Source organism: Hippocampus bargibanti, linkage group LG10 (assembly GCF_051943395.1).
Source record: "Hippocampus bargibanti isolate YZ-2025 linkage group LG10, ASM5194339v1, whole genome shotgun sequence".
Lineage (NCBI taxonomy): Eukaryota > Metazoa > Chordata > Actinopteri > Syngnathiformes > Syngnathidae > Hippocampus > Hippocampus bargibanti.
The window spans coordinates 13,001,034-13,016,928 of record NC_142743.1 but is presented as its reverse complement, the minus strand read 5'-3'; the positions used below and the strand labels follow the sequence as shown (position 1 = coordinate 13,016,928).

The window sequence follows — 15,895 nt, the reverse complement described above, 5'->3', positions numbered from 1 at the left end:
TGCAAAAATGTGTCCACTCCAGTGCCAGGGTTTTTGTCATTGTCACTTCAATTACATGACCCACAGAATACTGAGTTTTAGGACGACATAAACATTCACTTCAATGTAACAAACCTGAGACAGTCTTCTTTTATCAGAAAAAAAGAGTTAATTCTTAAATAATATGGGTATGGAGTTATCTGAGCTTGAAATGGGGCCGGCTGTACAAAATACGCCATACATACATATCGGTTTATATAGCGCTTTAACAACATCTGACGCTGTAACAAAGAGCTAAAATGGACCAAAGGCAAATACCGCCCTCTCGGGTAAAGGGAAAAGCATTGCCAGAGGTCTGACCAGCGCATTATCGGCATCTCCGCGAGAAAAACCAAAACCGGGAATGGCGCTACACGTCATGCTTTTCAAATGCCCGAATACATTCTGGAATGGCAGTGAATGAGTTAATAGCGGCTTATATACAGCCTCTCACATACACAAATCAATAAAGTATACGGTATATATGCCAATAGCCAGACATTTGCTTTGCAGCGTATCTACAGTAGGACTACAGGGCAGACAAAAAAATAAAATAAAATAAACAAACACCACACTTGACGAAAAGGCCAAAGGTCAACAATCGAATATATTCCAAGGGCTACATGTATGAATAACAGATGTACATGCTTAACATTGAGCTCACGTTCGAATTCAATTGGTGTTATCAATGTCCAAAGTGATTCATACCCTGAGTTAACTTCTTTTTTTCAATGCAGGAGACAACATTGGAAAAGTGAGGAAAATAACTTGACATTCAGTTGACAATTAATTTTTTTTCGGGTGCATTTCGATAGAAAAGGTCTTTTTTTTAAATCACATGTGAGACAATAAAGATAGACACAATAGATTTTTTGAATTCACGAGGGAAAAGTTGTAAAAGAACAGAAAAAAAAACACTTGAAAACCGTAACACCAAATAAAAAAAAGCCTTTTAAAAAGAGCTTTTTTTTCCTGGAAAAACCATTTTAAAAGTACTAAATTTAAAGACAAAATTTAGGAAATTACTTTTATGAGGGAAAGTAAACATTTGAAATCTGGATGGAAAAAAAAAAATCAAGAAAAATACATCCCAGTTTTCTGAGATTTTTTGGTAAATTTTACTTTAAATAATTGGGATATTTAATTAAACATGGAAGGACAACCGACTAACTGACATCGGAAAAACGTTTTATAGCATCTAAAATACCCAAAACATGCACGCTGATATTTTGAGTCAAATGCAAATCACCAATAAAAAAAAATTAATAAAAGTGTGCTAAAACTGCAAAAAAATTGAGCTGCGAATTGGGCATTGTCAGAAAGTCCCGCCCTCAGTTCGTGACGTCACGCCAAGACGTCTTTGCCTTGCTCTCGAATCAAAACAATGGCTTCAGATTTGGAGAATATGCTTTCTTGTTACTCATCCAGTTATGAATATGATTCAAATAGTTCTGAAGAGGAAAGCATAAATGTTTGCAAACGATTAAAGAACTCCTTCCGTGTCATTTTGATGCATCTGGACTGCAATGTAGCGTCCCAGAAAATGCACAAGATGGCGCCCAAGCTCCGTTGGAAATGGGCTGATTTGTCTGCTGGGAATTTGTGTCAGCGACACACGATTCACCATCGCGTTATCTATGTGTTTCCTTCTAATTTCGCCATCAACACGAAGTTTTCAGACCAAACAAAGTATCCAAAATGCATTGTGTGTCGCTTTACGTCTGAGTAAGCTCTCAGGCGTACAGGAGTGGTCCATCGTTGAAAAGGTTTTTTCTTTTGAAGGTGTCGGACGTTTCGCTTCTTATCCAAGATGCTTCTTCAGCGAACTAAAGTCTTACTAGGGCCGATACTACCAGTAAGACTTTAGTTCACTGAAGAAGCATCTTGGATAAGAAGTGAAACATCCGACACCTTCAAAAAAGTACAGATGACGGCTGAAGAAACCTTTTCATCGATGTGTGTCGCTTTCTCGGTCAGGGGCGTTCCCTCCGTGACATCACGTCTGGAATCGTCATCAACTCGAAAACAAGACTTCCTGAATATTCAGCGCGAGTCTTCAAACGTAAACTATAGCTATATGCGGTGGAATCTTAGTAAAATACGCTCAATAGAAGTCATTTGAAGTGATTTTACAAATTATGGACACAACTTGACCGGAGGCGTTGTCCTTTAAATGAGTCAAAAATGATCAGACATGCGAATCAAAACAAATTGAAATGCTTGATGAAAATCACTTTCTTGTCTCCTTCCCAGCCTTGTTCACTCACTTCAAACGTCAAATTTTCTGACAGCGGCATGAATTATTTTGGACTCATAGGTACATTTTTTTTTTTTTTTTTTGGTGCAGCGAAACAATCCAAAGTTATATGCAAAAAGATTAATGGAGTCACTCGTGAGGGTATACAATTAAGACAATAATGTCAAGTGATGAAGTTTGTTTAAAAAAATTACATGAAAAAAAACAAGTATAAAATGCGGCTAATGCGTTGGCTGGCTGGGCAGTCGGTAATGGCGGCAGACCGTTTGTGTTCTCTCCAGAGCAGCTGTCGCTTGAGTTCACGTCTATTTTTACGCGCAAGCAAAGCCGGCCCTTTGTGACCTGACTCTTCCCTACAAATAAAATCATTTTTATAACACTTGTCTGCATTTATTGTACCCCCCCGCCCCCCCACACACACACCCTCAGAAAAGCTGCTTCATTGACACAAAGACGCTTCATTTCTTACCGATGCCAGGCGAAATATTTGTAGTTACTTTAAAGGACAACCGACACAATTTTTTTGTTTCCGAACGGACATCAGAAAAACGTTTTATAGCATCTAAAATACCCAAAACACACAGGCTGATATTTTTAGTCAAATGCACAAAACACCAAGAAAAATGACTTAAAGTGTCCCAAAACTGCTATAAAATGAGCTAAGAAATGGCGAGATTGAGAAAGTCCCGCCCCCTTGTTCGTGACATCACGCCATGATACACAGTCACAAACTGCCCTGCTCGAGAATCAAAACAAGGGCTTCAGAGAGTTCAGATTCGGAGAAGATGCTTTCTTGTTACTCATCAAGTTATGAATATGATTCAAATAGTTCTGTAGAGGAAATTATACATGTTTGCAATCGATGAAAGAAGTCCTTACGTGCCATTTTGAGGCAATAAGGGTAAAACTAAAAAAAGAGGCAGAAAATGGCGACAAAGCTCCGTGTTAGGAATTAATCAGCCTGTGGAAACGGGCTGATTAATTCCTTACACGGCGCTTTGTCGCCCTCTTCTGCCTGTTCTTGGTGCAACATGAAGTTTTCAGACCAAACAAGTACAGCAAAATGCAATGACATGATGGAAGGACTGCTACAATGAGTCTTTTTTTCGGTCAGGGGCGTTCCTTCAGTAACGTGACATGAGGACTCGTCACCAACTCAAAAACAAGACTTCCGGAATATTCAGCGCGAGTCTTAAAATGTAAAATATAGCCATATGCGGTGGAATCTTTGTAAAATACGCTGAGTAGAAGTCATTTGAAGCCATTTTACAAATTATGGACACAACTTGTCCGGAGACGTCGGTTGTCCTTTAATCTGCATTACTACATGTACAGCTTCTAACAAACTAGCGCAACCTATTATCAAGTTTGGAGGAACCCATTATGGTATGACAGTATGATTTTGGACACTTATCGGGGCTGACGCAGACTTCTCCTGAAACCGTGATGCTACTGAAAAGTATGATTAATGCAATCTCTGCACCCCTTTCACCCCCACCCCCTGAACCCCAAGATCACCAACTACTACTTTCCCTAGAAATTTGACAGTGTGAAAAGTGTATGATGTGAATTTGTTGATCGATGTTTGCTTATTTTTTTTTTTTTTTTCACAAAGGAGGGAGGGTTGAGAAGTAGCTAGCGGGGTTTGTCGTCCTTTATGTCGACAATTCAGGACGAGTGCAGCAAGGAATAAGGACGCCCCTCCCCTAATGCATTTTGTTTTGAATACAGTGGAACTTCCAATTTTAAGTTGCTAGAATGTTATTTTTTTTCACTGTCACACAGAGAACAATGCCGATAAATTCGTCGGCGTAGTCAAACTTCTGTAGCATTCATAAAACATGTCGAATATGAAGATAACAAATTGCGGGAAAAAAAGATGAAGCGATCGAAAATTTATGATAAATTGAGCTTGTGTCATGTTCAAGACATTTCGCAGAAAAAAATGGTGTTGCGCTTGTTGCTAGGCAGAGTTCATAGGGCATAATTATTCACGGCCCAACTAAAAGTATAACTTTGGCTCCATCTTGTGGACAAATAAATGACGAAAAAATACAAAAATAACATTGTGATACCTTGGCTTATGAACTTAATTGGTGCCCAGACAGAGTGTGTAAGGCGAAAGGTGTGTATCCCAAAAATAAATTTCCCATAGAAAACCATTACAATGAGAATAATTTGTTCCCAGGTCCCCATAATACATAATTTCCTACTTTCTAATTTTCTAAGTCTTAAAACTACACAAAATATACCTTATTTCACGTATAAATGTGCTATGGTATTATAATTAAAGAAATAAACTGTACTATATAATAAAGTCATTTTATTTACCTTTGTGATGGTCGTTGATGGCTTGATGGAATGGAGTGGCCGCTTTCATCAGCATTAAACACTTAATGAGGAACGTAATCTTCTTTGACCATCTTGAGGAATGATCCCTTGTAGGTGCTTTCTCTGTGATAATTCTATCTGGTTCCTCATCAATTGTGTTCTGTTTAGCTGGGTTGATAGCTTTTTGCATCAAGTGTACAGATGGCTTGTGCGGGTTGTTTGTGGAGCCTGATTGATGAGATATTTTAACCTTACAGTCTACACTCTGCCTTTGAACTATCAAAGTTGAAACTCTCTCACTGTCGTCTGCCTCTCTTTAATGTTTAAACCACCTCCCCTCAATGCTGCGTTCCTGACCAATCATGTGGCTTTAACCGAAGACTGGGGGCAGGGAATAGAGGACAAAAAAGTCAGCTGCCATTTTGTTGTTAGAAGAACAGGCTCGTTCGCGAACGACACATCACTCATTGAGGCAGCACCGTGTATGAAAAAAGTTTGTATGCCAAGGTAAAGTTTGTATGGCAAGGTAAAATTGTCATAAATTTAACGTTCGTAAAACGAAAAGTTCGTAAGCCAAGGGCTTCGTAAACCGAGGTATCACTGTACAGTCTTTGGAGGCATCCAAGACGATTGCAGTGACACTACTGTCACCTAGTGGAATTTTAAAAGTATTATATGACATTATCGAGTTCATGTAACCGTTGACAACGTTATAGTTTAGAAAAAAATAAAAATTCAGTTCTATTTTGAAGGTTTCACTGTATTCACGATAGGAAAAAATGAAAATGATGCAATATTTTTATTTTTAAATGATTTTAATTAACTTTTTTTTGAGGGACCTTCAAGCGAAGGCCTCTCATCCCGCTCATTTGTTTGTCCTTCGTAAGGAATCAGCGCAAACGTCGGAATAAAAAGTTGACTAGGAAAGTACTTTTGAGAGAATTATATTTTGCTGGAAAATAATATTACTTTTGTCAACAAAAAAACCTCCCCTCAATGCTGCGTTCCTGACCAATCATGTGGCTTTAACCGAAGACTGGGGGCAGGGAATAGAGGACAAAAAAGTCAGCTGCCATTTTGTTGTTAGAAGAACAGGCTCGTTCGCGAACGACACATCACTCATTGAGGCAGCACCGTGTATGAAAAAAGTTTGTATGCCAAGGTAAAGTTTGTATGGCAAGGTAAAATTGTCATAAATTTAACGTTCGTAAAACGAAAAGTTCGTAAGCCAAGGGCTTCGTAAACCGAGGTATCACTGTACAGTCTTTGGAGGCATCCAAGACGATTGCAGTGACACTACTGTCACCTAGTGGAATTTTAAAAGTATTATATGACATTATCGAGTTCATGTAACCGTTGACAACGTTATAGTTTAGAAAAAAATAAAAATTCAGTTCTATTTTGAAGGTTTCACTGTATTCACGATAGGAAAAAATGAAAATGATGCAATATTTTTATTTTTAAATGATTTTAATTAACTTTTTTTTGAGGGACCTTCAAGCGAAGGCCTCTCATCCCGCTCATTTGTTTGTCCTTCGTAAGGAATCAGCGCAAACGTCGGAATAAAAAGTTGACTAGGAAAGTACTTTTGAGAGAATTATATTTTGCTGGAAAATAATATTACTTTTGTCAACAAAAAAAAGCTAATTTCTCTTTTTGTTTTTTATTGTAAGATATTGCTAAATATGCATGCGTTTTAATGACAAGATGTTTACATTGTATTTAAAGACACAAAAAAACGAAAAAGGGAAACTTGTGCCTTTTTTTAATCACATGCGATTTACACTAATGTACATACGACAAATTTAACAAAAAAATCGTTTGTGTTGAGTGAAAAAAATTTCTACGGAAGGATGTGTGCACACACACCCCCCCTAATGCGTTTTTGTGTTGGAAGGAGAAATGAATGTACACGATTTATATTGTGACAGACTCAGTATCTGAATGTGACACAGAAGATATTGGCAATCTTTTTTCCCTGTTTTTTTTTGTGTGTGTTATTTTCCTCTCATGTGACAAAAAAAGTATTTCTTTTTTTGTAACAAAATGTGTCAAGTGATTGATTTATATTTGGTTGGGGGGGTTGTTTATTTTGTAGTAGTTTGTTGACCAGCACCACAATAAAACCAACAAGTCACTACATTTCGTTGCAGTCATATTTGCCTTTTTTTTAATCAATTCAAGAAAATCAGAGAAAAATATATTATTTAATCGCTACGTTTACAGTATAATCTCCACCCCTAACTCACTTACAGTCCAGCACCTGATTCTCCTATTAGCTAATTGCCATTCCCGAATTTATTTGGGAATTAAACATATGAGGTAGAGCGGCATTTCCGAATTAGTTCGGGTTTTGTTTTTTTCTTGCTTGGGTGCCGATAAAGCGCTGGCCATGACCTCTGGCAATGTTTTTCCCTTCCGCAAGGGGGTAGCATTTCCCTTTTTTCCATGTTAGCGCTTTGTTCCAGCTTCAGCTGTTGTTAAAGCACGAAACAAACCCATATGTATTGTATTTTGTACAGCTGCCCCCATTTCAAGCTCAGATAACTCCAGACCTGGTGAAAAAAGAGAGTCTAAGGTATCTAATGCTGCATTTAATGTTTATGTAGTCCTAAAATTCAAAATTCTGGAGGTCCTGGAATTCAGGTGACAATGACAAAAACCTTGGCACTGTAGTGGACCCATCTTTGCACGTCTGGCAGTGAATGATTTAATTAAAAAATATAATATTTGTGTATTGCTGAATTCATTTGGAGGTTGATCATCTTTTAAAAAAAACGTTTTGGCCTAAAAATCCTCTACCCACCCACCCCAAAATACTGTAATCAATTTTATCTAATTAGTGTGCACACCCCTCTATGACTGCAGTTGAAGCTATGCTCAATTAACCAATTCAATCAATCATGTTAAATGAGAGGAAGCAATTCTCCAAGATTTGAAGTGACTCTTTTTTTAACCACGAATCAAGTTCGGCTGTTCAAAGAGGCTGAATGAAAAAAAAAAATCAAGAAGATACATACTTTGTTGATAACGGTTGAATTTCAAGCAACTGCATTGCCGCCATGCTTGACGACTCAGAAGCCAACAAAACAAAAAGGTAAGCCTGAGCGGAGGGGGAGAAAAAAAAAAATAAAACCACTTGACCTCACAATCTGCAAACGCGTCTCTTTGCCAGACTGTATTGCTTTATTTTTCTATCCTCCCCCCTATCCCATTCAGATCCGCAAGGCCTTTTTCCAAATCTCCCCCAGATTTTCAATCACTTTCACTTGTAGTGGTGCCAGATAAACAAAATCTATTGGATCAGGCTGATTACACGGCTAGGCCCGTGCACATGGCGGCGCCATCTTTGGCCCACTTTCGCACTTGGCTTTCTCCAGTGTGTGTGTGTGTACACACACGCACGCACACGCACGCACACACACACACACACACACACACACACACACACACACACACACACACACACACACACACACACACACACACACACACACACACACACACACACACACACACACACACACACACACACACACACACACACACACACACACACACACACACACACACACACACACACACACACACATATATATATATATACATACATATATATACATACATACATCCCAAACATTAATTTCCCATAGGAAACCGCGAACGACACATCACTCATTGTGGCGCTCCGTGTGTATCCTGAAAAAAAATAATTTGTATGCCAAGATTAAATTCTCGTGAATTGAACGTTCGTAACTCGAAAAGTTTGTTAGCCATGGCGTTTGTAAACCGAGGCATCACTGTGTGTGTGTGTCACTGGATAATATAATATACAGTAAAGTCTCGTTATATCGATATTCAAGGGAGTCCGAAAAAATATCGATATAACCGGGACTATCGATATATCAGACCCTGTTTGCATGTAATTTTCTCCGTGCGTGCATAGAAATAGTATCGATATAACCGGGACTATCGATATATCCGATATCGATATAACGAGACTTTACTGTATAGACAGTAAAGTCTCGTTATATCGATATTCTCGGAGTCGGAAAAAATATCGATATAACTGGACTATCGATATATCCGATCCTGTGGCATGTAAATTTTCTCCTTGCGTTCATAGAAATAGTATCGTAATAAGCAGTACTATCGATATAACCGATATCGATATAACAAGACTTTACTGTATATATAAATGTGATCGAGAAAAACTGAGAATATACAGATACCTCAGCTTACGAACGCTTTAGCTAACGAACTTTTACCTTACGAACGTTAAATTGGCGAGAATACAATCTTGGCCTACAGACTATTTTTCGGGGAGATCTAAAGTTTCAAAGACGGAGGCCACACCCCTTTCTTATCAAACGTTAAAATTCAGTGTTTTGTGTTTGGGAGCCTTTGACTGAGCGAGTTGCTTGTTCTGTAGCCACAAAGGGACATATGTTTTCTTGTGCCGGTCCCAAGCCCGGATAAATACAGAGGGTTGTTGTGTCAGGAAGGGCATCCGACGTAAAAGCTTGGCCAAAACAAACATGCGGATCAAACCTCTAAAGATGGAGGTTATTGATTCGCTGTGGCGACCCCTTGAAGGGAAAAGCCGAAAGGAAAAGAAGAATGTGATCGAGAAAAACTGAGATCAGTTTTGGATTCTTCACCCAAGTTTGTCTTGAAAAAAAATGTCTGGTAACATTCAACAAAAAAATTGCGCTGTAATGTTTTCAAAGATTGTTGGTATTGTTTTGGCTCAAATAAAGGAACGACGAGTAGCTTTGATTGATTGATTTTTCTTCTCTCCTATTAGGTAAAGTAATAGTGAATGGCTTTTGTCTCCATGTTGTTTTGTTTTGAAATTTTGCACGTTACTTATTGTCACCACTTAAAATGAAAACGTTCAGAACCCCGTAATCAAGATCATAAATACAGAGTTAAATTTAGCCAAATCATTTTGAGGAACAAGGAACAAAACGGGCATGTGGTGACGATCCATACACATACAATCTAAACCGGTCAAAAACCATCTTTTTTTTTTAATTCTCGCATCGTAAGATAAAATGGTTTTCAGAAAAAAAATGTGTAGGCAGTCCTTCGATTCTCACTGAGCAAATATTTGGCATTGGGATAATTTCATCCACTCGAGTGTGTTTACACTGTATCTACTGTAGCTACTCTCTCTCACACACACACACACACACACACACACACACACACACACACACACATTTATTACATAACGCAAGCTACCACTGATGAAATGGGTGATTTTTCCCCTCCCCCAATCACTGCCACATCCACCCTCTGGGCCCTTCATTCCCCCCACCCCCGAAATAGTGCTGAATCATAGCGCCGACACCAGCCAGACTGTCAATTTTGTTGTCTCCGCCTCCTCCTCTTCGCTGTTGGTCCTCCTCTCTCTCCCCCAACGCTATCTGACTCATCTGCAAATTCCTACTTTGACAGACAGCTGGGATAGGCTCCAGCAACCCCCGTGACCCTAATGAGGAATAAGCGGTACGGAAAATGAGATGAGATGGGATAATTTAACTGTCAGCAGTTTGGTATATAATAGTATTCAATAGAAAACGTTGCATAAAAACAACAGATTGACATCGTATACTATCCTGTAGTGTAAACGTCACATCGGCCATTTTGAATGAATCTCGACTTACTACCGTTTTTTTTCTGAACGGAACCATGTTGTAACTCGGATGTTACCAGTATCTTTTTTTTTTAATAAACCAAGTATCAAAAAATGTATTTACAACTTTATCGAACAATAAACAAGTAAACAGACTCGGGCGTTCTGTTGCTTCAAGGGTGAAAGCACCGACCGCAACATAGACGCTAATTAGCATTAGCATGAAGCTAGCGAACTGAAAGGCCAGGATGTGGTTCAAAATAAAAGTTTAATTCGTTGATTTGTATTTTAGTCTGACTGTGCACTTCAACTGGGAGTGGATTTTGACCAGCTGTGGGGTCTTTTTATCATTTGGATTGTTTTTTATTTATATTAAGGCACCATAGTGTGATAAGATTTTTATGACTGACTCGACTGCATTTCTTAAAGAGACTAAGGGGGAAAAAATGGAACTGAAAACAACAATTTTAGCACAATCCCTTCAAAAAAAAATGCAAATTGGAACATTTATTTCACTGCAAGAATACATGTTTTAATAGAACATTGGTTGAGAGGATGCCCCCGTTGAAAGATGTATAAAAATGAATCCAAAAGCTTTTACAAACAACACCACCACAAATCAACACTTGAAATTATTGCAACCACCGGTGGGATAAACTCAAGTGATGTGCTTCCACCTTAAAACTTTGCGAAGCAACCTCGACATTCATTATTAAGATACCATGCGCACAAAAAAATTATAATAAAATAAAATTGAAATACTCTATGAGCTTGTTTCACATAATTTTTTTTTTTTTTTCCTTTTGGTTGAAATAAAATCATATTAAATCAAGACATTGTTTTGCTGGAGTGTTTCTGCCCGGAAAAGGCAACGTGAAGTTTAAAAGCTTAAAAACCACCCAAAAAAAAGATTAAAATGATAAAACAGTTAGTTTCAATAATAATAATCTCAATAGAAAGTTACCTTCTGATGTTGACATGAACGATATAAAACACAAAAAGGCACGATTGGTAGAGAGGTGTGATGTTTGGATGTCTGCTGGAAAAAGCCAAAAAAAGTGCACCGATGGTGTAAAATGAGTTTTGGAAGGCCCGAAAAAAAAATCGAAGTGTGCCTCATTCGGAATATGCAAGCAAAACCCTGTGGATGATTTACGGCTATTCATACCCGTTAAAATTCAGCATTGCTGTGAGGGAGGTGCTGGGGGAGGGGGGATGTTTCATGGATACCATGTATAAGTGTGAAAAAAAAAGAAGGTCCATGGCTTGAGAGTACACAACAGGTGAAAAAAAAAAAGACGTCAACTAAAAAAAATCCCATAATTGTGTCCGTTTTGGAGGCTACAGCATCTCCACATAGTTCTCAGGGATGAGGCCCCGCTTGCCCTCCAGTTCCCCCTCCAGCCAGCCCGGCTCTGTGGACTGGGTCACTGCAGAAGGAGGTGACATGGAGGAGGAGGAGGAGGATGAGGAGGAGTTGGTGTTTGTGGTGGCAGGGGTGGGGTTTTTGCGGAGTACGGTGTTCGGCGGTCGGAGGGTAAGATAAGAACAGAGCACAGGGGAATCAAGTGAGTGTATATTTTTTTAGGGGGGGTTCATCCTGATTTTGAATTTTAAAAAAAATGTGTGTGTCACATGAACGGCCACCACATCTAATATGGCCACTTAAGACACTGCACGTTGTTTTTGCAACATGACCGCCACATGCCATGGAATTCTACGTTTGAGATTATTTTACTAAAAACTACGTCAATCAGTTTTGTCATTCACAATCTTTGTTGTGATTTCCCGGAAATAAATATAGATTGAACATGATTTGCATATTATGCGTTTTCGGCTTTTATTTTGTCTTAATGCAAGGAATGAAGTATAGGGGATGATATTTTCACAAATGATGCCAATTTCTTGCCCGTGCTATTACATCATATTTAGTATCCATTTTTTTTCAATTTTAGGTGATCCATACATTTTTTTTAACCACCAAGTATGGGCTCAGTATATTGCAATTTTTTTCTTCAGAACCATAAAATGTTATCTACAGATTTAATAAAGACACACTTTGGATATTTTAACAGCACTTCATTTCAATTTAAGACCTTGCTATAAATTATGACCATCAAGTGTCGGCATATCGGACTACATCATATACACTAAACTGCAATTTATTTATTTTTTTGAAACATCTGCGGATTTAAGGAAGATGCACGTTTGAGATGAAGAGCATTTTAAAGGCACTGCTAGAATTGCACACCATTCCAGTTTTGATAATTTCATTGTGGTATGAAAATTCTGCATGCCAATGATACAAACGTGTCTAAAAAACATGGATTACGGGGACAGGAAATGCATGGTGGGATCCGTACGGTAACCTAATCTTCATTTCCTGCGAGAGTGATTAAGACTCTGCGGAACTTCTGGGGAGGAAATATGAGTCGGCCATCCACCGCCACCGTCCCTCTTCCCATCTTATCTTTCCGTTCAAGATCAAGATCAGATTGGGAGTTCGTATTTTTTTTCCTTTCCTCCCAATCCCAATGTCGGCCGCGGCCCGCCGCGATTGCGCGATCACACTTACCGGCGTTGAAAATTGCGCCGACCTGGAAGGATAGCTCGGTGTGGTGCTCGGCCTCGCACGGGTACACCGCCTTGGCTTTCTTACTGATGACACTGAAAAATGGAAGCAATCATTGAGCGGGGAGGTATTTGGTGGGGGATTGCCGAAAGGTCCAAACATGACTTGAGACCTTGTAACTGATCCTTCCGAGCACCACGAGAGAATGAGAGATGGGCGTTTGATGATTCCCTTGAACGATGGCTTGATTGGGTGGCCGTGAGGAGTTTATCGATGGCTCGGTAATATATTTTGGTTTTGACTTTCAGGTTTGGTTCAAATTGGATGCGGCGAGCTAACATTTGTGAGTGCGTGTTTGCGTGTGTGTGAGAGTACTTTTTGCTATAATACTGTATATACTCTAAAAACACGCACATAACCTATTCCACGGATGATTAACTTCAATACTGGAGGAGGCCACATTCATGATCACAAAAACACAAAATATAGATTTTATTTTTCATTAGCAATTTAAAATTCAATGTATAAGATCAACTGTCCTGAGGCAAACAACAAAATAAAAATATAAAAATTTGAGGGCTCGCTTCCATAAGAATTCAAGGATGGCACAAAATTGCTGAACTGCAACCTAATTCATTTTCGACATTAACTCATTCACTGCTAGACAATGTGCATAATGTGTCCACTCCAGTGCCAGGGTTTTTGTCGTGTTTCACTCAAATTCCAGGACACACAGAATATTACATAAATATTCAATGCAGTGTAAGAAACCTTCGAAAAAGTTAATTCCCATGTTATATGTGTCTGGAGTTATCCGAGCTTGAAATGGGGACGGTTGTACTCAAGGCAAATGTGTGGAGGGAAAACAAAGGTTAATAATTAATTAGTATGTTCTTTGTTCGTCCTGTATGACATTCCAAACTGGAAAAAAAAATATTAGTCCTATGAACGGTATCGGACCCGCAATGGCTGCCATCTAGAGGGGAATTGACATATTACAATAGTATCACTTAAAACTAAAGTCGACCTCTGCAATCTCTCACCTACACAAATGTTATTTTGAAATGTATTTGTATTCACTTTCCCATATTTATTTATTTATTTTTATATACTTTTATTTATATACTATATTTATGTATTTATTTATTTATTTATTCAGGCAATTTTCGAATTAGTTTTTCATTTACTTTTTTCCTTCTCATATTTGGTGGAAAACACACAATGAATTTTTACAATTAAATTTTAGCAGTGTTTTTTTATATTTTAGGGCTTAAAAATAAACAAATAAATTAACCAATCAATAAATACATATACATATTAAATTGATTAAAGGGGACATTTAGACTAATCATGGGGCCACTCAAAGTCTAGTTGGGGGGCCTAGCACTTGCCCCTCGCTGACTTATTCTGTGGTAATACAACCCTGCATATTCACACTGATCCATTCATAATTTACATTTTATTTTCCTTTTATGGAACCTATCCCACCTATCCTCAGCTGAAAAACTCACCTATCCATGTTTTTGTGCTCCTTCTGAAAGGCTCTAAGATGCCACAAAATGCCGCCAAAGCCCTGTCTAGTAGGAAAGTAGTACATTGGGGTCAAGAAAGTAGGGTCAGGTGACACAGCTAAACGACTGAGAAATAACCTTTGAATGACGGGGAGGAGCTGAGCTTAGTCTGGGTCGTAAGTGGAAATTCTATCAAGGCATCTATCATTTTTAAGGCTCATAATGTGAGATGAGTTTGCTATTAGGATGTCAAATTTAAACATGTCGGCAATTATCTGCATTTTAGAACACTGTCAAAGTCGCATTTTTTTCCAAATTGCTTTGCTTTATCTGATTTTAATTTGGGTTTTGTATGTCATGAGTTTCTTATTTTTCCCCTTAACGCTGCCATACGTTTTTTTCTGAAAACTGCATGATCTCAATCCTGCAGTGGATTCACATTAAACCCAAAGTGTGGAAAACATTCAAATAAGGAGCGGAGAATTCAGAATTTGGCTAGCGCAAATACAGACATGGCAGAAAGATTTTCTTTTGGTCCTTTCTGGGAAAAAAAATGCCTGTCATCGCAAATTGTTATCACCAAGCCAGCAGCACTGCCAGGTAGGCGCCGAGTGCTTCTAACACACGGCACAGTTGATAAATATTTCATATTCTTTTCTTGCAGACACGCAATGAAGGAAGGTAAGATGCTTTGGGGGGAAAAAAAGGAAAGCAACAGGCCTCAGTGAGGTTTGCATGTTAACAATTTTCATCAACATTTGTGTTCGTAAGATTAATGGACCGGACAGAGCTGTTTACAATTTCCAGCGTCGCATCTAAAAGCGGCCAAATCAGCCCCCAATTTCATTGTGGTCAACTCAAAATGGCAAATGAGTTCCCAGGTGCCTCGCTTTTGTCAACAAAAGGGACCGAGCTTGATGCTTCCGCTGCATTCGTAGCACATCCAAATAATGGCAACATTCAAGAGTGTAAGATTTTTTTATATACCTTTCAAGTGGCTTTTCTTTTTCAGGTGTGTAGACGTTTTGACCTTCTCCTAACCATGAGGCTGCTGCCATGGACGCTCTGCAGAAAGAAATGTGATAAGATTTGCATCTCAAGATACATTCAAGCTCAGAAGGAGCTATGTTTAGCCTAGCTTTTTTGTAAACGTTCTGGGGAGTTTTGACTTTTTGTTTTTGGTTCTGCTGACATCAAATCGTGGGTAAATGTCATATTTTTAAGGGTAACGCCAAGATGACATCTGCCACTATCTCTCGTGTGACGCTGTCTTAGTTTGGGCTTTGTCTTCGTCCACCTTTTGCACGTTGTTCCCAAAAAGGACAACTGCTACGTTCTGAGATGCTAAGTACGTCAGTAACCATGGTGACAATTCGAAACGCCAACACCAACCGCCTGAAATGATATCACGGGTTTATCGGTAAATGGATTCAACCCTAATACGGCGCATCAGCGGCCGCGGGTGTGCTTGACGTAGCCCGCTGTCGCAACTGCCGATTCCTCGGGTTTTGGACGTACAGCGGCAGGCGGGGGGTCCAGGTAAATGCTGAGTTGGAGGCAAGGAG

General features: G+C 38.9%; 1 protein-coding gene across 3 annotated transcripts in view; it reads right to left on the bottom strand.

The window, feature by feature from the left end:
• Positions 1–10,739: 10,739 nt before the first annotated feature.
• arhgap10 (Rho GTPase activating protein 10) overlaps positions 10,740–15,895 on the bottom strand; it is a 39,178-nt gene continuing 34,022 nt past the window's right edge. For 2 of the 3 annotated variants that reach the window (XM_089006128.1, XM_089006127.1), the window contains exons 21-22: positions 15,318–15,395; positions 10,740–12,914 (exon numbers count right to left, since the gene is read on the bottom strand). In XM_089006128.1, the coding sequence (XP_088862254.1) occupies positions 12,617–12,914; positions 15,318–15,395 (376 nt within the window). In that variant the 3' untranslated portion in view covers positions 10,740–12,616. The remainder of the gene's footprint in view (positions 12,915–15,317; positions 15,396–15,895) is intronic. The other variant, XM_089006129.1, reaches the window with a different exon arrangement.